Raw genomic sequence first — 22,155 nt, forward strand, 5'->3', positions numbered from 1 at the left:
GGTCCTTACGTAGGGGTATTATTTTCGTTCCAAAGCCATAGGAAAACGTTTCTATTCAAGAGATAAGTGAGGTGAGGTGAAATGGGGTTTAAGGTCGCACTTAAGAATATTTCGCCCGTATGACGACGTGCATGCGTGTGTTTGTGTGGCTGCTTGTACTAGCCCAGACTTAAGCTGGTTTTATAGTGCTACCTCACTGAGATACTATGCTGCAGTTAAGCATGAATACGCCACTCAGACACATTATACTGACTCCGAGCCGACCAGCCCTTGTTGTACCCATTAATGCCGAGCGCCAGGCAAGGACCATCAAGTACCATATTTTAACGTGGTTTGGCATGACGCGACCGAGGATCATATTTGTTGAGAAGAAACTGAAATTCTTTTACATTTATTATTCGTGTACTGGGATATGCGTATAACAATATTTGCCCTATCCTGTTTCATGTTAGTTTTGCTTGATCCACTGATAGTATGATAGTTTATCCGGACTGACTGTATCTCACTTAGACACCCTCTTACCGAAAAGTACCAGGGAGATTGTTGTTGAACGCCTTGCTGGGCTGACTGCCCACATCATGAGGCGATTGAATCACGCAATTTGCATACATTATAAAACTGGAGAATTTGAGCAATGAGGTAGGTCGCTTGAAACGCCATGGGTCAGTAACAACGTAAACAGCGGGTCATGGACCGTGAGACTGTTCCGTATACTGTTGTCAGGAAAATATATCTACGTCAACGGAAACGTATTTTATTAAAGGACAGCAGCCCCCTTTGTATCTCCCATAAGAATGCTACAAAAGCTCTTGACTCCACTTCGATAATTCTCTACTTGGTCGAACAAGCGAAACGGTCACAGTAACCAGGGCACATCTGTCTGAGATATTTGCATGATGGAATCAGTTGAATGCGCTACAGCAGGGTCTCCTTTAACGAAGCACTAAGGTGATCGTAAGTCACTAAGGTAACCTTAGTGCAATGTTAAAGAATGAGAGTTAAGGTTAACCTTAGTAAAGGTTGCTTCTTGAAAGGAGTCCCAGCATGAACATACGGGCTCGGTAGACACTGTTTATACTTTATACAGCGGTGTCACTGGTGTTATCGAAGTGTTTCAAGACATCAGTGACGAACATCAGAGCAAAACATGAGTGAGTAGGTATGGTTTTACGCCGCTTTTATCAATATTCCTGCAATATTCCTGAAACAAGGTGCCAGTATACTTGACGAGCTATAACGTGACTTTTCCCTAAAACAGCATTACTTGACGAAACATGCTTCATGGATGTTGTTGTCGGAACCGATGTCAGCGATTCAGCACTTGCTGAAATATCCTAATTCGACCTTGGATTTCTTTGTCGACCGGGGCGGTGTGGTAGCCTAGTGGTTAGAGCGTTAACTCGCTCGTCACGCCGAAGACCCAGGTTCGATTCCCCACATGGGTATAATGTGTGAAGCCCATTTCTGGTGTCCCCCCACCGTGATGTTGCTGGAATATTGCCAAAAGCAGCGTAAAACTAAACTCAGTCAGTCAGTCTTTGTCGACCTCTCAAAACGTGTCACCAACCAAACATTACACAAACGGGATCCTTTAGGCGTTAAGTACGATTCGAGGTTAATGAGACCGAAATAGCTCTATCATGCCAACAACCCATGAACGCTATTGAGCCATGGAGCAGTCCTGAACGGGTCATCGCATTGGTCTGGTGGTGAGCCTCCATGACCTGAGTCACATCTGGTTAGTCGCCCAGATCACGTGGACGTGCCTTGAAACAGGTGAAACACTTTTGAATGTCACTCACGTTAGTCAAGCTATATCACAGCCATACACGGTCAAGCATGTGTACAGCCTATATTAACCCAGCAATACCTACACACAATTTAGGTCACTAGTGGATGATATGTATGTAGACTTTGTATGAACTAAATGTCTTTCGCTTTAAAATACCATTTAGGTTATAAAAATAGCGATGTCAGAAATGAACCGCGTTCAGTTCTGTCAAAACATTTCATTTTTTTCAACTTTGTACACAACTATCCCACATGACAAACATAAGGAACATTTTATTCCTTAACCCATGGGACATAAAATAATAAACGTGGCGAGCATAGATAAAGTTACATATCTATATTCAGGGGTGCGGGACAATTTGTCAAACAAGAAAGCAAATGTCTGAAATTTACAGAAAAATAAATAAGATTTATTTAAAATTTGGGGTAAAATATATATACAAGAAATGGGGATCCAGATGGGCACCAAGTTAGCTCCCCTCCATGTTGATCTATTTCTTTATGCATACGAGTCAAAACAAATTAACTTGCTCGAGAAACATACCTAACGCTTCAGGTATATCAATGACCTGTTATCGTTTATCAGATAACCATTTGCTTTCAACTGATTAACTGGGGGTTAAAATCAGAGGTGTTGCGATACTTTATTCCATGTGTATATTTATACGCATTCTCTCTGTTCATGGGCCTTAGTCGTACACCCTTTGGGATGCAAACCTGGTGTCGTTTTGTCCTCAAACACAAACCTGGTACAGAACATTGTCTTTACCATACAGATATATAGATTATCTCTACTGTTGGTATTTATGAACAAACTGTCCACTCCACAGGGGCTTGTAACTGACGGGGCCTTTAACACTATATAACAGGATGCCACCCTGGTGCCAGTTTTTGACGTTACACGCCCCTGTGGTCGAAGGAAAACCTCTCATACTTAAAAACGGTATAAGTATTTAAACCGAAATGTGGCTATTGTACAATAAAGAAGTTGATCATCCAGTCATTCCTATTCCAGCATAGGACAGAGAGATTCATATCAATATTGTTCTTTGCAAGTGATATGACAATAGCATATGTATTCACATATGCAGAGTTGTGTGCTGTAGGGTTTTAGGTATTTCTGTTAATTGCGGAACGAGAGGGTTTCGTTGGGTTCTCTTGTTGCTGTTCCATCTTTTAACACCTTTTGGTATGATGCAGCCGGATATTGGTGAAGATATCTCTTCAACTTTAAGGTAGTGATTCACAATTTGCACGTGCATATTACTGCACGATGTAGTAGGTATGTTTGTGTTATTAATGAAAGCATGATACCAAGAACGGCAACTCGTCCTTTATATTGAATAGATGAATGGGGGATAAATGACGACAGCTTCCAAAATGTATTCAGATGCAGTGTGTTAACCAATAATCAATAAGCATTTCAAGTCAATTAGTGCGCAAAACATAAAATCACAAATATCCCATTATCCCCCCTGTTTTCATTTAGGATAACTGTTCATGATAGATAGACATTTATATATGTATTCGCACAAAGATACCAAGTGACTAGAACGGTTCTCAACTTCGGAAAAAAGGTACATTAACCATAACAATACGTAACAACGCTAATGCCAGCTTGAAATCATGCAGATTTCATGATGGACTTATAACACTGTTTATAACCGCCTGTATTCCCTGGTATCCAGGGCCTAGAGTTTCGAAGCTCTCTGAGCGCTAAGATAGTCTAAGTGCCATACATTAACATTAACTTACGACTATCTTAACGCTAAGAGACCTTCGAAAATCTAGGCCCAGAGGCGTATCTACCATGTAGCACAAAAAGCATGTGCTTACACTTTGAAATTCAATGAAAGCATTTACGAGATATATTGAGGTTCTTGTAAAATGTTTCTCTATTTTATTGGTGACAGTCGTCAGAACGCACTGTTCTTCGCGGAAAACGATTTTATCCAATCACACGATGACTAGTACAATGTTTATAGAAGTGTAAAAAATGGTTATATTTAGTTGTGCGGCATTAGCGGTCTTTGCTTGTGTCAGACCAACACTTACGCCGTATGGTCAAGTTGTTAAAATCTGTTGGCATGAAAATACAAGTATTTTAACAAATTAACGTTAAGGAAACTACAGTTAATAGAGATAACAAATGAGATTAAATTATCAGTCATTTGGTCTTCGAAATCATTAGTAAAATGTTTAAAAGTGAGAACTGTAAAAAAATTGATTTTCTTTTTTGTAACATTGCAGTCAAAAACAGAGGTTCCATCTGCTAGTTCAACCAACACGAATTCCAATTACTGTTCTTCCTGCTCTGTCGAGGAAGAAGGCGCGACTTGTAAGCCTTCACTGGCATCAGATTCACCGAAACTATCTTACAGTTTCTCTGGTACTGATATTGGCTTGTACACAGAAAGTGAACTAAAATCAGAACATAATTCGTTCTACTTTCAACAGATGTAAGGGCTGACAAAACACTCAAATATCCTTTAACGGAAATTAGAGGTGTAAAACGGAAATTTAATCCAACACATCTTGATAACAATGATTGGCTGAGATATTCTCCCTCAACAGATGGCGTCATTATGTTGCTTACCATGTGCTCTTTTTGCAAATGACAAATAATCAAAAAGGCGCATTTGTTACATCGTACGTTCATGACTGGGCAAATATCGGGACACTTATTAAGAGACATACCAAACTTGATTCCCATCACGTTTGTGCCGAGAAATCTTATAGAACAATTGCCAACTTTCTAATGTGCACAAGGAAACCGTTGAAAGAAATCGTTCAATTCTCCAAACACTAGCTGAGACACTCGTTTTGTGCGGGAGACTGAAAATTGCTATTAGAGGTCATGATGCTTAGAAAAGCAATTTTGTAGCCCTCATTTATCGTGCAAAGCACGATGAGTTATTGAACAGTCATTTGCAAAACAGCACATTTAGAAACAAATATTTATCACCAGCCATTCAAAATGAGCTTCTTGATATTTGCTCATCACAAATTAGAAACCAGCTGGTTAATGACTGCAATTCACAGAAATGTTTTTCTCTCATTGCTGACAAGGCAACAGATTCCTCGACCAAAGAACAAATTTCTATTTCTGTTCGACACATTTAATTGAACGACCAGGGTCAAACTATACTCAAGGAATCATGTTTAGGTTTCACGAGGATGACAGCACACAGGCAGCTGCTTTAGCCGAGTCATTCCTGTCAGAACTAGATAAGTATGGGGTTACGAAATGCCATATATGAGGGGTCAAGGTTATGATGGTGCCTCAACATGAGTGGTTATTTGAACGGTGTACAAGCCATCATAAGACGTCAGTGCTCTGAAGCATTCTTTGTTCACTGTAAGTCTCATTGTTTGAATCTGGCCTTGGACCATAGCTGTTCCATAACATCGGTCAAGAATATTATGTCAACAGTACAAAGCATTGACTTTGCGTTTTTCGTATTCGGCAAAACGTGTCTTGGCATACACTAAGGAGCTGGAATCAAATGAGAATGCTCAGGAAGCAATGGGGCAAAAGCGAAAGACTGAACTCAGTGAAACACGTTGGGCAAGTCGTGCGGGTTCGCTATCCACTTTCATAGCATCATTCGATGTTATAGTTGAAAGTTTGAGTGCCCTTGAGCAAGATGGCGACTCTAGAGCAAGGTCCCTTAGATGTTCCATTCAATCTTTTGACTTCATCATTGGCCTTGTTGTTACTCAACACATAATCCAGTACACAGTTCAGTTATCTCTCATGTTGCAGTCTTCGACCATTGACCTTATCCGTGCATCAAGCGAGGCCTCTGTTGTCATCAGCAGTTTGAGACAGATTCGTGATGGCGAGTCTGTATGGGAGGAACTTTTCAGTGAGGCATCTGATATGGCAAACAAACATTATTCCTACTAAGCCAAGATGTGTGAGCCGTCAAACGATGCGCGGCAATGCCCCTGCATCCACACCTGAAGTCTACTGGAAGAGGAATCTTTTTTACCCTTTGCTGGGTCATATGGCTCAGCAATTAGGGGACAGGCTTATCTGTCCCAATGGCCGATTCGAAGCTCAGAATTTTGTACCTACTTCGGTCCATAATATGACCGAAGAAATGGGAAGGCGAATATTCGCACAGTTCGCTGAGCTGAAAGAGAACTCACATGAGCAACAAACGGTAGAAATCAGGCGATGGCAATCACGTTGGCAAGATGTTCCAGCAGAGGAGAAACCATCGTGTTTGTTGGCTAACACTGGACTTCGCAAAAGATCTTTATCCAAATATCCATGTTGCCCTCAAAACACTTGTGACAATGCCAGTGTCTTCGGCAACTGCTGAGCGTTCCTTCAGCGCAATGAGACGTGATAAAACGTATCTCAGGTCAACAATGATAACGGGACGGCTTAATGCACTTGCACTACTTCATATTCACAGGGATTTTGATGTCAACTTTGATATGGTGGTGGATGATTTTGCAGAAGGGAAAACCCGCAAAATGGCACTTCTCTTCAAGTAGAGTTGATGCATACAGTAACTGTTCCTGACTGTTTCACCATTTCTGGTGTCCCCCGCCGTGATATTGCTGTAATATTGCTAAAAGCGGCGTAAAACCAAACTCACTCACTCCTGACTGTTTCAAACAATTTCATAGTTGATTTTTAGCTCTTCTTGTTCTTGTTCCCTTTACAACGTTCATGTATTTCTGACAGCTCCGGTTTTATTGTTTTGTGGTTTATTGTACGTGTACTTTATGGGTCTTATGGTGTTTGAAATAGTTACAAATTGTTTCACTGCGTTATTATTATTCCAGATAATGTTTGTTAGAACCTGCTCGTTTGTTTTAGTCAGTTTGCGGTAATCGTCCATCAAAACCTTAAGCTATGCTTACCACTTACATTTTCCTAGTTACGCCCCTGGTACCTTCCTCAAAGAACATGTCATGGGATGATATGGTCCCACGTACGACAGGACCAGAATCTGTCATTGTATCCTGTTACCAGGTGTGAGTTTTGTCCATGAATTTGTGGTGATAATTTATCAGAACAATGACGAACTATTATGTTGTGACTTTCAGCAGCATAGCATTCACACCAATTTATAATTATGAGTCCTTTTTCCGGTAGCATTTTAATTTTGCACACATATACCCCTTACACACAGTGAATACACTTGGTTGACCAACATACTTGCCTGGCCCGCACACTTATTGACCAATACATATCTTATACCTCTCTGACTGGTAGACTGGTGGAGATCCGGGTTAGAATTGGTCCTCAGCAACCCATGCTTGTCGTAAGAGGCGACTAACTTGACATTGTCTCCCAACAGTAGATAGAACGCTCATACTGTTGATCAATGGCTTGTCTGTTCAAGGCTCGATTGCTTACAGACCGCCGCTGTATAGCTGGAATATAGCCGAGAGCGGCATAACACAACAAACAATCAAAATCTGACTGGTAGTCTATGGAAGTACAGTATTATCGTGATATACGCACCGATATCACTTTTGTACATTGACACCTTCTTTATTACATCACAAAACAATTGCAAAATTATAAATCTAACCCACAGTAAACTCAAACTCTGAACAAATGCCTGAGATCTCAATAACAATAACAATAACAATAACAAATTTAAAGGCTGTGCATATCAAGCATCGTACGAATTACACAAAGTGACAACAGGTGTGAAAATAGGGGTTAGATGTAGTCAGAGGGTTTGTTCTACACACTGTTAGAATGATATGGGCATTATAGGGGAGAAAGGGTCGACCCGTTACAAAAAGCTTTGGCTTCCAAACAGCTATGACTGTCTTAATGAACATCATCACCGCTTTGTGGACCCCGCCCCGTGTGGTCCCTGCATACTTGATGGTGGACCTCCCTCGTACGTTTCTTTGCGGGGTGGAAATAGACTTTAATCGGTATTTAATTAGTTATATCACTTATTCATTTAATAATATCACTTGCTCCAAAATACAATTACTATAATGACTTATTTAGTGGGTATACCTTTACGTGGTATCGATTGGAGACCACATTGGCGCCCATACCCTACTTTCATCTGTTTTTGGAACAAACATGTTTGGATCCTTAACTGAGAAAGCGGAGAAAATTGTTGAGCACCATGAAGCTGAATTACACTTTAGTGTTGCTACAACTTCGTTAAGCAGTGTTCGGTCAAAGTCGGGACCCGTGTACCGGCGGTTGTGACTTAAGACGTCAACTATGTTCCTGCAAAAGGCGTACCACGGAAATGTCATTAACATCGAGTTTACAAAAATGTTATCTTTCCTGAGGGAGAAAATTCCAACATTCCAAAAACATCCGATAACTTTTGAAATGTGCACGTGGCGATTACTATCATTTGACTGCGTGGATGTATCCTATCACTGAACTCAGGTGGGATGGAAGAATAATTCTATTTCAGTACCAAAGAGCGAAAAAAGTGCATTGAAATATCATTATATACATACGGCATACGATATGAAGATGTATAAGTGATACGATAACAGCAGCTGCTGGTGATAAATAGACCCGCAAATGAAACACTGAAGCTCATCACACTGCCTTTACCACTGTAAGGAGCTTGAAACGCTTACAAGGGAGATAATTCACGAGGTCAACGTCTTCAAAATAACGCTTCAAGTGAACAGACGGCATATATAACAAAGGTAAGTGCATATGCAAATATATTACTGTTTTCACATACAACGTATCTAAAAATTGAAACATGTCTGCAATTTACGAGGTCCAAAACGTTGCTTTGGAGTTTTGCATTCTATGTGAACCTCTTCAACTGTGTAGGAAACAGTTCTTTATTGTCGTCATTAGGTTGTTGTTTTTCCAGAAGCGATGTTTGAATTATTCTCTTCAAAAACATGTCTTTCAGAATTGTATATAATTATGCATCCATTCCTTGAACTAGCCTGGAACTTTTAACATTGAAACACGGTGCCCCTTTTTTTAACTTTCGACCATAAATGATTACTATTTTTATGTACACGGTACTGTGACAATGTCACACATTTTCATGATAATAGGGCGCTCTTAGAACGGGCACAAATGGAATACAAACTGCTTTGACATTATTTTGCCCCTTGTTAGGGTCAAGAAACATCAACATCTAATTTCTGTCTTGCAACCTGAAAGAAATTATTTCAGGCTAGCATCTTACTGCTTTTGACACACACTGTTAGAACGTTCGAATCTTTATTTTATCCCTGTATCTGTCAATTTTGCCTTTGCTTTTTGGGGGGTACATGTTGGTGTTTAGGTACGGAATTACGCAGATTTGATCCAATATAATTTCAACCTGGAGAAAAAATGTATGAAATAGGATTGGAAAAATCTACTGTGATAATCGTTTACTGGAACCGTTTAGGGGTAGTTGTTATTAACATTAACCATTTACAAATCCTTTACAGTGGTACAAAGAACAGTTATAATTTTACCAAATCAGAAACAGATCATTGTTGACATCAGTGCTAAAACTGTCCGAGTTTGAGAGGTTGAAGTTAAAAATCTTATCTCTAGTTGTCTCTTGACTATAAGTGGAACATAATGGCATTTTCAATGTGTTCTGCAAAAGTGCATTAGTGAAATGAATATTCTATTTTAACATATTGATGGGAAATGGAATCTTTTCTCTACAATTACCAAACCTAGAGAAATATAGCTCATAGAGAAGATAAAATATGACTCAAGTCTGTAATACAAATGTAACTGGGACATGTTGCAAGATATCTTTACCCCCCTGTGAGCTTTATCATCTTATTTCCTGAAAAAGACAGTATGAGTTGAAGGGTCAGGTCACAGTGATAACATTAACCTTCAGGGACACAATGTCTACCTTGGGAGACCAGGGTTTCATCAAGGGAGAGTAATAATATCACAGGAGTTTCTGTTTGCACTGGATGTACAGGATATTCAACACACAGTAACAATGCAAAGGTATGCTTCAGCCCTGTTTTCAGGGGTCAGTTTAATATTTTGTTTAATTTGGGATGTTTTATGTATACTATCATGCATATTTATGGAGTTAATGAAGGGTTGAAAATTTGAAATAACATTTGATTAGAGTATATATTTTTGCAGCATTTAATCAAGGATGTTGAGTTATTGATTATAATCAATCATGAGAGGATTGCTTGTAGCATTACTCTGATAACAAGATCTATACATATTTAATAAGTGACTGCTAAAACTGTCACATGGAATGCGTTTTCATATTCTCCTGGGGCAGTATCACACCCATAGATTCCTTATCTACTAGTATTGTTTCCAGTCTAATTAAACACATAATTGATTGGCTTGTAGCTCTACCCTGTATCCACAGATACCATGTAACTAATGTAAGTTTAGGGGGAAGATGTCATTATAAAGCAAACTTTTCCAAAGAAATGATGAGTTAAAACTCATCTAAATAGTTCCTACTTCACCCCTTCTTTCTAAAGAGGTGATCACATCTTACTGTACAGTCAGGTAAACACCTACTAAAAAGAATGTTATTTTTACTAAAAAGTGCAATATTCTTAGTATCAATAAAAATAATATTTGTGATTTTGTAAAGCAGATTCAAAGCCATGTGTGAATAAAACAGAATACATAATGTGGTTTTTTTCAATTTTCTATTTCAGATGGTTTGTAGTAGTGTCAGTTTATGAATAATAGAAGTGTTGGTTAATTTAGCATCCCCCCTTCACACTTTTCTCCCACACCACTGACACATTCTAAGCTAAGTGGTGAAAAAATCATGAGCAAGACCTTTCATTCTAATCTCAAAATCTATTCATCACAAAACTACATTCTCTTAATCCAAGCCTTTGCAGAACTTTTTCCATAGTTCAGGTTTGACATGAAGGGAAAAGACATGCAATACGTGCTCTTGGATACCCCTTCTCAGTCTTCATACAATTAGGATATTACTAATCTTGTCCTGTATCAAGAAAGGTATGATTTAATTTTGTATAATGCTGTGAAATAGAGATCATGCCTAGTTGGTCAGATATGTTTTGCTGAACAAACATGTTTCAAGAAAGCTACTTTTAAGTGTTATCAAATGTGGATCAAGTTTTACAACACACCTTAAATAGCAAATTGATCTGTTTCTTGAGTTTATGACCATAACTGTGTTGTTTTGTTTCGTTTATGACATGTCCATTGCCAACCGTACCAGTTTATCGATCTCTGACTTGGCGGTTTTTGAATGTTCTCGTGCTAATGTGCTACAATTAGTGTAGATTAACAAGGAACAAATGAATTATTGTTTGCAAGTAGCCCCATTAGTTTGTGTTTTGCCGTGTACTAATTACCTGTGTCGTCTGTCTCACCTGCGAGTAATACCCCTACCTGGCTTTGATGTTCACACCTGTGTCACACATTCAGTTATGTGAATCATTACAGTGACAATTACTTCTATCGTTGGGTCTTAAAGCTTACTTTGTCTTCATGGGATCAATAAGTAAGGGAAACAGTTGTAGGTACGCCCCATAGACAATAGCTATCGCCACTTGATTATCTATAAGCTAATCAATCATTGATGGTTGTGTCTCTAATTGCATGTGTGCAATTTAATTGAAGCCAGATGTTGGTTGTAACATGGCTGCATGTTGTTGGAAACCAGGAGTGAGTTTGTCTACTTGAGTTTGAAGTACACAATCACTCTAGCAGCAGTTTGACTTCATTGTCAATGATTCTCATGAGTTTTATAATGCCTATTGATTGAAAACAAGAGGATGGAAGCATGTTGCTATGGTAATCAGTAGTCTGTTTCCATGGCAATAGAGGAAGTTCCCTGGGAACTTGTGGTGTGATAATATATAGGAGAGTTCATCGTCAAGTCCTGTGTCATTACATCTCCTGTGTGTGTGTTAACTTTCTTTTATCTGGATTACAACCTAACCTGGACAATGTTTAGAAGGTAAGGTATAGAGAAGTTGATAAACAATACAAATACCATTGTAAAACTGATGTTTCAAGAAGTTTACAATGTTTACTGTTATGTAAATATGATTTTTCTGTAACTCTAGTTAGATAAGAGGAAGAAAGAAGAAGAATATTTGGTATCAATTCCTAGTGTGACGTATTGAAGTGGTAGGAAGATGTTTTCAAATGGTTAGATTGATGTTGATACTTCAAGACAGTGGTCATAATTCTTAGCTTCATATGATGTGATTTAATAACGTCTGTTATGAATGATCTCTTCGTTGTGTACATAGTAAAATAGTGTGCTGCACAAAAACAACCCAGTAACTAATGATTGCTGAATCAATACACAACTCAACAATAACTATTTAATACTAATACTAATTTAAGCCTTTACGTCTCAAAATTATTAGTGAAAGTTAGACGAAGCTGTCTTATATTTAAGTATCTCATATTTTGTCAAAGAAAGTTATTGAGAAGTGTTTTATGGGCATATGTGTATGACTTACCACAAACATGTGATTGAAATAGTTATCAGCTGCTCACAAGCCCAAACTGTTTACATACTTCATATCTATACATCACTACAGAAATTTCAAATCACTTACAGCTCTACAGTAAAACTGACATCATTTAAACATATATTGAACAACATATCTCTCAATTACAATATATGACAATGGTTCAAATACTCATGACAACCTCAGTTTTATTGTTGTGCAGTGTTTATTTGCAGTACCATTTGGTATCATTTCCTGTTTTCTGCCCATGTACAACATGAACAGATGGTGCTATATTGTGCAATAATAGTGGCAAGAGAAGTACAGAACAATCTGTTTGTCTACTACCTGAAAGGTTATTTCAGTAGGCATGTGGAGGAGATGAATAATTAACGCTGGTTCGTGCTAGCGTCTTCCTACATGGGGAGTCTTGATTAATTAGGCATCTGTAAGACATGGCAACGTATGGATGAACCTATCAGACATTAGATACAATCTATTTCTCTATTGATCTGGGATGGATTAGCTACTTACAGCTAGCATTTGAAAATAAAAGACCAAGTGTTTTAATGGTTTGCTTGTATTAGACAACTTAAACAGGAAAAACAAAGTTAGATTAACTAAAACAGATTGCCTACCCTGAATGTCTAATTTGACATAAGTATATGCATTACAAACTAAGATAAGGTCATCCCATTTTATGTGTTTGTTATATAGTTAGTACATGGCAACATGTCCAGGTGCAAGGGGCAGAGGCAGGGAGGGGTTTTATATGATTAAATAACCAAAGTATTATGCAGTATAGTTTTGAAATACATGTTCATTATAAGGTTCTTAATATTACTGTAATAAGATTCACATAAAACTGACAGCATGTGAAGTTTAATCATACATCAACTCCATTTGTATTTTGATGATATTTCATCATGAACTTTAAAAAGTGACTGCTGTCAACTTAAATGGTGTTTGTGTTGTGTGTTGTCTCATATACATCAGTGCCAAATGTCCTCAGCACTGCCACTGAGGTATTTGTGTTATTATGAATGGTTTGGAATATATTGGTCAAATCTTAAATGATATCTTTGAGACATGTTATATTTGGGAATAAACTTTCTCAGTAAAGTACACATTCTGCTACTTTTGTTGGGTTGAGTCCCATCCAGGATTCAAACTCACACCCTCAGAGTCAGGTTCCTAATATAACACATGTTATATTTGTGATCACACTTTCTCAGTTAAGTACATGTGTTACATTTGACCACTTTCTAAATCATTACACTGATCAGAGGGGAACACAAAGTCTCTGGTCTGGACTACCAGTTGTTCGACTTCCATTCTTGTGAAAGCCTTGGTGACTGAGTGGGTTAGACAACTGACTTTGTGTGCTGGCGATTAGGTGCCTGACTCTAAGGGTGTGGGTTCATTCGTAACCCGGATGGGTCTCAACCCAACAAAAGTACTAGTATCTGCACTTTACTGCAAAAGTGTAATGCCAAATATAGCATGTGTTACATTTAACCATTTTCTAAATTCAGTGTATTTCATAGATTTCTTTGAGAGATCACAATGAATTAGGTGCATATAAATATTAAAGGCCAAAAGTTTGTCATGATATCTAGGCACCTAGGCACTGCTCAGAATCACATGTTCCCTTTGAGGAGCTAACAGGAACTTCAGCATTCATTTTTAATGCAGTAGATATTCTTCATATTGGGTCAAAGATAGAATGCCGATGAGTTTTGATTGGAAGTGACTCAATGTTTGAAGAAAAGGAGGTGTCTGTTCAGCTCATGTGTTGAATGTTCCATAAAACATTTCTCCAATCCTCAGTAAACAGAAAACAAGCTATTGATTTTGCTATAATCCTCTACTACATGTTACTTCATTTATGACTTTGAGAGCCAATACTGAGATTGTTCACTGTCTTCCTCTCTCTTCTCTCTGTCAGAGTGATTGGTAGAGCTGAAATTTTAAAGAGATGATAGTGAATATGTAAATATCTTTCAACAAATCTTTTTCACAAACTACAGTTCCTTGGCATATCTGTTATTGTGTGCGCTTACCAAAATTAACTCAGGAATACCTACAGAAATAACAAGGGTTATAAGATTTTCATAATTCAACTCTAGGTCCAATGTTTCAACATATCCAGTCAGAGGACAAATGACTTGGTATATAGCATCCCAGATAGCATTCAGATGTTGGCCCAACGTTGGCAATGTTGGCAAAACCCTTGCCAACGTTGGGCCAAAATCTGCATGCTATCTGGGATGTGATTGATGCTGACAGAATGGGACATGTTTATAATTTTAATCACTATTTTGTCTGGTCAAGACTCATTTATTTTCAGGCTCTGTTAAACAACAATCTATATAACTCTGTTCTGTTACAGCTACTACAACTGGGGTGAGAGGTGGTATGTATGTACACCAATCATGGACAATTTAACTGCCGTCACTGCCGGGGGATCCAGTCTGTTTGACCTCACAGGAAAGAGGCTTGCTAATGCAGGATCTAGCATCACCTCATTTGCCTGTGAACCAAACCAGGATGACTCCAGACCTCCTCGAAGGGTGAGACTCATTGTGTGGAATGTCTTTTTTTCCTTCCGATCGTGCAACATTGTGAGATCCTGCAAGACTAACATTTAGTCTCCTATTTGAAATTGTTTTCACATTTCTTTTAAGTTGTCTTATTTATTACAGGAAGGAGTCCAGACAGTCTCTTACGTTTCAATCTGAAACTGAAGAAATATGGACTTCTTGTCTGAATGAGAGTGTGAAACAATCTGTATATGATTTTAGGGAGCAGCACTCATTCATGCTGAATAAAATAACACACACAGACAGACAGGTACATGCACTTTCAACAGAAACAGTGGCTCACTGTCTACAAAAGTGGCAATGTTCTCTTTCACTTGACTGTTATTATTGTGTCATAACAAGAGTAAGATTAAGAAATGTATTTTATTTCATGTTTAATATATAGACAATAAAGTGTTTACATAGTGTGAAGATCTTTCAGGTGTGCTATGAGAACACATACCAGCTGGAGCCTCCCTCCAAGTTCCGACCTGACCAGGTCAAGCCTATCATAGAGACGGTGCTCAACACTAACCTAACAGGTAACATCTTCTCTAACAATTTTCCTCGCAGGTCTAAGCATTTTACCTGCATATCCACATATCCAGAGCTTGCATCCAGGCCCAAACATTCAAAGTTTCAAAGCCATCACCATCTAAACAAGTGAAGTACTCATCATTGAATGCTGCTATTGTACTGGGCCCTTACTTGATGCCAAAACCTTTGATGATGAGAACCTTGTATTTTACAGGTCTAAATATCTCCCAGAACTATGTATCTAACTTTCAAGTTGAAACATCTCGCATACAAGTCTTTATCTCTCCCCTATCTCATGGTATGGAAAATCACAGCTGGAAAGCAAATGGTTTTACAAGCTTGAGTTTTTATTTCGGGTATTGGTGACAGCAGTGATAGTTTTCAAAACAAATTTTCATTAACACTTCAGGTAAAAAGTATGATCCTATTGAGTGCTCGCTGCTGTGCAAATTTCTCTCTGATGACATCAAGGCAAACATGCTAACATGTTACAGATTTTGGGGCAGCTCCATTAAGCTGAATGGAGCATCCTATCAAATACATCATCTAAATGATAATGAAGTCACAAAAAATATTTATATGTATATATTATATCTGAATACTGACAGTTAGATATTGGTGACAGCAGTAATAGTTTTCAAAACAAATTTTCATTCACACTTCAGGTAAAAAGTATGATCCTATTGAGTGCTCGCTGCTGTGCAAATTTCTCTCTGATGACATCAAGGCAAAGGTGAAAGAACTTAATTTCAAACGGTAAGAAATGATGAATTGGTTCACTATGTGTCTTTTGTCAACATTTATCTATGTATTAATTACACACTTCAAGGCCTGGGTACAGAATAAGTGTCAAATACCACGTGACATAGGAGAGTAGGGGGTAGTCAGTCAGCTGGCACAGAGGAGTGGCATGCCCACAGCACACTACAACATTTGTAGTAGAGAGTGTGACTTTAACACTGATTATATCAGTGTGTCAGTTATATATGTGGTGATAGGTGAGGAAGACACTAAGGAAGACACTAAAAAAGAAGCAAGGTGTAGATTTCTAACTGTGATAAAAACCCATGAGCACAGCTGTGGTGCTAACATGTTACAGATTTTGGGGCAGCTCCATTAAGCTGAATGGAGCATCTTATCAAATACATCATCTAAATGATAATGAAGTCACAACAAATATTTTATATGTATATATTATATCTGAATACTGACAGTTAGATTTGACAATGTATCAGCATGGTCTCGGAATGTTTTCATGTGAAATTTAGATCATCCTAATTGGTATGAGGACATTAATGGGTAATACCTACTTGAAATGAGAAAACATAGGCGAAATGGAGAAATCTTTTACAGATTACAGCATTAAATGAGGTAGGTTAAGATAGGGTATAAGCCTTAATTTTTAAAGAAACTTTTTCAGATCTTTATAATTTACAAACTGACAAATTGTTTTGACCACCTACTTAATGGTAAACTCTGTGGATTAAATGACAGCACTAAGTTGGTTTCTCCAGTTATCCAAAAAGTCATCAGATTACTGTTTGTTTTAATATTTGACATGAGGCACCAGGTCTCACTTTCCAGGTGTCTGAATGTCCCTGTGTCTGTACCACTGCAGGTATAAGATCATTGCTCAGGTGACAATCGGGGAGAAGAAGGACCAAGGAGTTCGAGTGGGCAGCCGCTTCCTGTGGGACTCTGACAGGGACAACTTTGCCTCGGCTGAATTTGAGAACCGCAGCCTCTACGCAGTTGGTATGGTCTACGGGGTCTACTTTGAGTGACCACACTGTGTTGACCACCTCCGTCCTTACATGGGGCTAAGCAAAAATGCCCTGACACTTGTGATATATAAATATACAGTTATCCAAACTGTGATGACATTTGTTTGATCAGCTTTGAAAATACCAGTGAGTTATTATGCAAGATTACCGGTATATGGTTATTGGGTTATTAGCAAGTCCCAGCTTACTTAAGATGATTCTTTATCTCAAGACTTCAGTGAAATGACAGGCCACCTTCCATCAATGCATAGCATTTATGCATATAATCTATTGATGAGGATAACTTATTTTTCAGATAATGACAAAACGATTTCAAAACTGAAGTAAAAAAATGTATGCGTCATGTGAAATATTAGTCTGCTTTTGATAAACTAGTATTTGCATCTACCAATTTGTACTAGTTTAAAAATTTCAAAAATAGATAGGCTTTGATGTAACAGTGAATTTAGATCAAAACAGAGACTATATAAAATTGTTTGATAATAATTAAGCTACACATTGATTAGCTAATGTCCATCATTACATACTGCCAAGCCTCTCCAAGGCAGGACAGTCACACTGGTCCATTCTTCATTAGGAGCCAAGATGATTGTCCCATGTTGAGGTGCGACTTCCGACACTGCTGACCAGTAAGGTCTTACAGTACTAAACACATCAATACTCTGATGTTAGCTTAGCTCAAGTGGAGGTCTAAAAGGAGAGCTATTCTCGCAGGTTGAATTGGATATGACTGAACCCTGGAGAACACGGTCATTAAGTAAATACATGCTGAAGTGTGCTCTTGCTAGTCGTCATGGAAATGTGGTTGTTTTATGAAGTCATTATATTGTACATGTTGAAAATTGTTTATGATGGTCATGAAAGTGCCCTAGTTGTGTTTGTGATTGTTTTATATTCAGTGACAACTTCTGCAATAAATGTTGTTTTTATTCTGCAAAACTAGAATCTACATGTTTTCATTTAAAACATCACCTTTCTTTACTCATTCATAATTCCAGGTTTTACCAGATCTAAGATCTAACAATACAGATAATGAATGTTATTCATTTGTCAGGAAAGCAGCATTGGTTTCTGTGTTGAAATTTAACACTTCGTGTGAAGAAGTTAGCAAATGTCATACTGAGACTGTTTATATTTCTCATAATTAAAAACAAATATAAAATACTGATATGTCGTACAAGATACATTTTTGATATGTGAAAAGTCACTAAGTAGCTGAGCTGTCACCACTGATAAGACCAATTAACTTCAACAATGAGAATTAGTTTTGTGTATACACATAACTTGAATGATTCCTGCTTGAAACATAACCCACTCAACCCATTGCAATAGTCGATCAGCCAATTTCCCTTGTGCCAGATCTTGCACTCAAGCCAGTCTTCCATGAAACAAGGCAACAGTATTTCCAAATAACACCATCAAAGATATATGACTTGTCAGAGACCCCTTCCCCCACATCTAGACCCCTGTATACACAGCATCCCCACCACAGACACAGAGGGCTTCACTGTATTACCTTAACACTGAGTGAGTGAGTTGGGTTGGGGTAACAATGCCTACATCAGCATTTTCATTGAAAATGAGCCCCACTAAGATGGGGAATTCAGAGGAAACTCAACTCGAGAAACATCTTGCACCAGCCAGAGTTGTTGAATTATAGAATGAGTGAGTGAGTTTAGTTTTACGCCACACTCGGCAATATTCTCGCTATATGGCGGCGGTCTGTTAATAATCGAGTCTGGACCAGACAATCCAGTGATCAACAGCATGAGCATTGATCTGCGCAATTGGGAACTGATGACATCAGCGAGCCTGACCACCCGATCCCGTTAGTCACCTCTTACGACAAGCATGGGTTACTGAAGGGTAATTCTAACCTGGACCTTCACGGGTCTGCATTACAGAAAGGTCTGGATGGGAGTAGATACCTCTGGTGGTAGGTACAATAATATAGTTAAGGGGCTGTCAGACATACTGTGACTGAATGACCATGCCCCCCCATATTGAGACCGAGACCATCAGGAGATGACATATTCCCAACAGTCTGGTGCTATTCTGTAATGGAGGTCGGTTATTTTCAGAGAAGTCCAATTTGATGTCACGAAAGAAAAAGATATATAATAAATATGAATATTTAATCATCCAGAGGCACCAGTTTAGTACAAAACTGATTGGTATGCAAAGTTTCATCAAGAATTAAGAATCGTTCTGAGCAGCATTTGAATATTTTTCATTTTGTTTATAAATATTTCTAACTAAGATTTCAGGAACTGAATGTTAGTCTGCTACCTTCTACGTGTGCTTGTAACATTACCACAGAACAACCAAACTAATGCATGCTACATAGACCCGCTCTGCTTCAACTTGTTTCATCAGTCAAAGCAGATTCATTAGTCAACAAAATGTGCTGAAACTTACAATTTCTTAACTGTCTGATATGGCATGTCCAGGATGTGAAATGTACAAGGTTATGGTGACATGCAGTTAATTAATTTTCATTAGAAACTGATGTCAAGCAAAACAAATTGCTGATGTTTAAAGCAGAACAAATAGGATGTATTTTTCCAGACAAAGCTCTGGTGATGAACAGTCTTTTTCACAACAAATCATTGATAGAACTTGAATATTTAGGTGCAGTGGTTAAATATAATGTTGTTGGTAACATAAGAACATCCAATATGTGTACATACTAATGTACATATCTTGATATAAAGAGAAAGTTGATCAGAATCCGTTCATGTATCACATATCAGAACCATTTATTTTAAGGTTCCTACACAGATAGACATCTGCTCAAATACACACATGGCCATAATTAAGCACCACCTGAATCCAAGGGCATTTTTTTAAATTTTTGTTCCAAACATTCAATCATACCCAAGCATACTTGAATGCTCATGCATACCACATGATTTACACAATATCTCAAAACCTATGAGTCGCATGTTCAGATGGTGCAAAGCACATTGGGGTATTAATGGCAGTAGGTGCACTACAGTTTTGTGAACTGATTTAAATACGACTGTGCTAAAAATTACCTTAAACTGACATGGCAAGATTTAGACTATCAGAAAATACACGATGACAAGTTATTGGCTACATGAAGCAGGGATGTCTTGTCACAACATCCACACCAGTGAAACAAAGGATCGTCCAAGCCCTGGAAGACCAAGGAAAACCAATGACTGTGATGACCAAGTTGTAAGTCGTCTGGCATGATGCATGCAATCCCATGACCCATGCTGAAGAACTGCGCTGGCACTGCACAGAGTCCAACTCACCCCAGGAGGCTGCATGCTGCTAGACTGAGTCCGATCAGATGTCCCACCCTCACAGATAGGTGCAGGCTGACAAAAACCTTCATGACATGGTGCAGGGTTCATTGGTCTGATGAAAGTCGCTGTCTTCTACACAAAGCTGCCGGCTGTAGACATGTAGGGAGATGTCGTAATGAGGCTTACAACCAGATGATACATGCAGCTGAATGCTTTGGTGGTGTTTGTTCGGTGTTGGTGTGGCTGGATTTCATTACAGTACCAGCGACACTCAGTGGTCAACATTGCTGGCATGAAGTACTGGATACTGCTATTGTGCCATATTCTGATAACCAGCCCCTTGCCAGTTGTCCAGTATTCATGGATAAAAACCTCACCATTCTCGAACCATCGTTTCCCAATTGCAGAACACCACCATCATAACATTACCAAGATATGACCCACATCAAACATCTTTGTGACTATCAAGAGATAGTTCTTGTTCAAATCTGCAGACACCGACACAGGCACTCCAAGAGAAATGGCAGAGGATTCCAATGCTGAGAATTCAGCAACTGATTGCCAGTGGTGGTTCACACAATGACAACAATCTATTTTTGAGAACTGTGTAAATCAGATTGGTGTCATAGTCATGGTGACCATATTTTCTAGCATTGTTGATATTCACATTATTGTATATTCCTCTCAGCTTGCAAGTAAATTGCTATGAAGTTTTAATATCAGTTTTGTTTAATCAGAGTGAAATATGTTATGGTTACAATTTTAACATGCTGAATCTGGTTAGCAAAGCATATTCAACATTTGGTGTTTTTGTAGTTATCAAAACAAACAAGTAGGTGATGCTTGATTAATGCTCATGTACATAAAATCTTTCTTAAAAGTTTAAAAAATATAAAATCTTATAAGTATAAATTACTTGATCCACCTTTTAGAAGGGCAGCTATCCTTCTATGTATCATTATCAATGATTCTATCATGGTATATACCCTTGAAACATTCACTACAATTGTTCCATGTTAAGTCAATTCGTTAGCTTTGTGACATTCACTACAACTGTTCCATGTTAAACAATTCATTGACTTAAAGACATTCACAACAATTGTTCCATGTTAAGTCCATTTGTTGACTTTGTGACACAACACAAAAAAGCCATCACATCAACATGGTTAAAAGTTTCTCTGGTGCCAGTGAAATTGTGTAAGACGTGACCATTAAAGAGATGGAGAATATGCTGGATAATAACCAACTTAAAATAACCAACCAAAATTCATTTGAAGACACACAGATGTGCAACATCATTTAAACATTTTAGTATATATTTTAATACATGTATAAACATTGACAAAATAGATATTAATATAGGTACAATCATTAGTGCAATTATCACAATGGTGAATATTGTCCATGTACAGACAATTTCCACAGATATCACAACATGTCTGATGAAGCTAAATGATAAGAAACTGACTATTACCAGTTAATGAACTGCATTTGGTGGATTCCAAGTAGTCCTGTCAACCTATGCTGTCTGAGGAGACCACCCACTGGGCTCAGTGACTTACCTGATTGCATATCAATGTATCCCATTTACCTGGAGGTACGCTCTAAACATCAATCACAGGATTGTTTGCCCAAACCATTTGCACACCAGGATAGGCGAAATAATGTTTAGTTTGATGTTAAACCACAAACAATAAATACATACATACAGGGCGCTTTGGCTCTAAGATATCACATAAAGTTCAAATGCTTCAAGAAAGAGACAAG

At 38.2% G+C, this 22,155-nt stretch overlaps 1 protein-coding gene across 4 annotated transcripts; it reads left to right on the forward strand.

Annotated features, from left to right (window-relative positions):
* Positions 1–8,335: 8,335 nt before the first annotated feature.
* LOC124256761 (dynein light chain Tctex-type 5-B-like) lies at positions 8,336–18,052 on the forward strand. Of its 4 annotated transcripts, XM_046690722.1 has the most exons (6): positions 11,367–11,705; positions 14,603–14,783; positions 15,235–15,334; positions 15,739–15,800; positions 16,057–16,085; positions 16,948–18,052. In XM_046690722.1, exons 1-6 carry the CDS (start codon positions 11,695–11,697, stop codon positions 17,111–17,113), a joined length of 549 nt encoding a protein of 182 aa, XP_046546678.1. In that variant the 5' UTR covers positions 11,367–11,694; the 3' UTR covers positions 17,114–18,052. The 4 variants fall into 4 exon arrangements, with proteins under 4 accessions (XP_046546680.1, XP_046546679.1, XP_046546678.1 ...); XM_046690724.1 differs by lacking the exons at positions 11,367–11,705; positions 15,739–15,800 and adding an exon at positions 8,336–8,457 and having other exon boundaries at positions 15,995–16,085; XM_046690723.1 differs by lacking the exons at positions 11,367–11,705; positions 15,739–15,800 and adding an exon at positions 9,614–9,736 and having other exon boundaries at positions 15,995–16,085.
* Positions 18,053–22,155: the final 4,103 nt, after the last annotated feature.

This window comes from Haliotis rubra, unplaced genomic scaffold (genome assembly GCF_003918875.1).
Source record: "Haliotis rubra isolate DU_JTF1 unplaced genomic scaffold, ASM391887v1 Scf638, whole genome shotgun sequence".
NCBI classification, from domain to species: Eukaryota; Metazoa; Mollusca; class Gastropoda; order Lepetellida; family Haliotidae; genus Haliotis; species Haliotis rubra.

What these genes read in the sequence shown, in the direction of transcription:
- LOC124256761 (XM_046690722.1), top strand. An exon ending in TTCTCTCTGATGACATCAAG is followed by an intron (nt 15,801 to 16,056) that starts GCAAACATGCTA and finishes GATGACATCAAG; the next exon opens with GCAAAGGTGAAAGAACTTAA. An exon ending in AAAGAACTTAATTTCAAACG is followed by an intron (nt 16,086 to 16,947) that starts GTAAGAAATGAT and finishes GTACCACTGCAG; the next exon opens with GTATAAGATCATTGCTCAGG.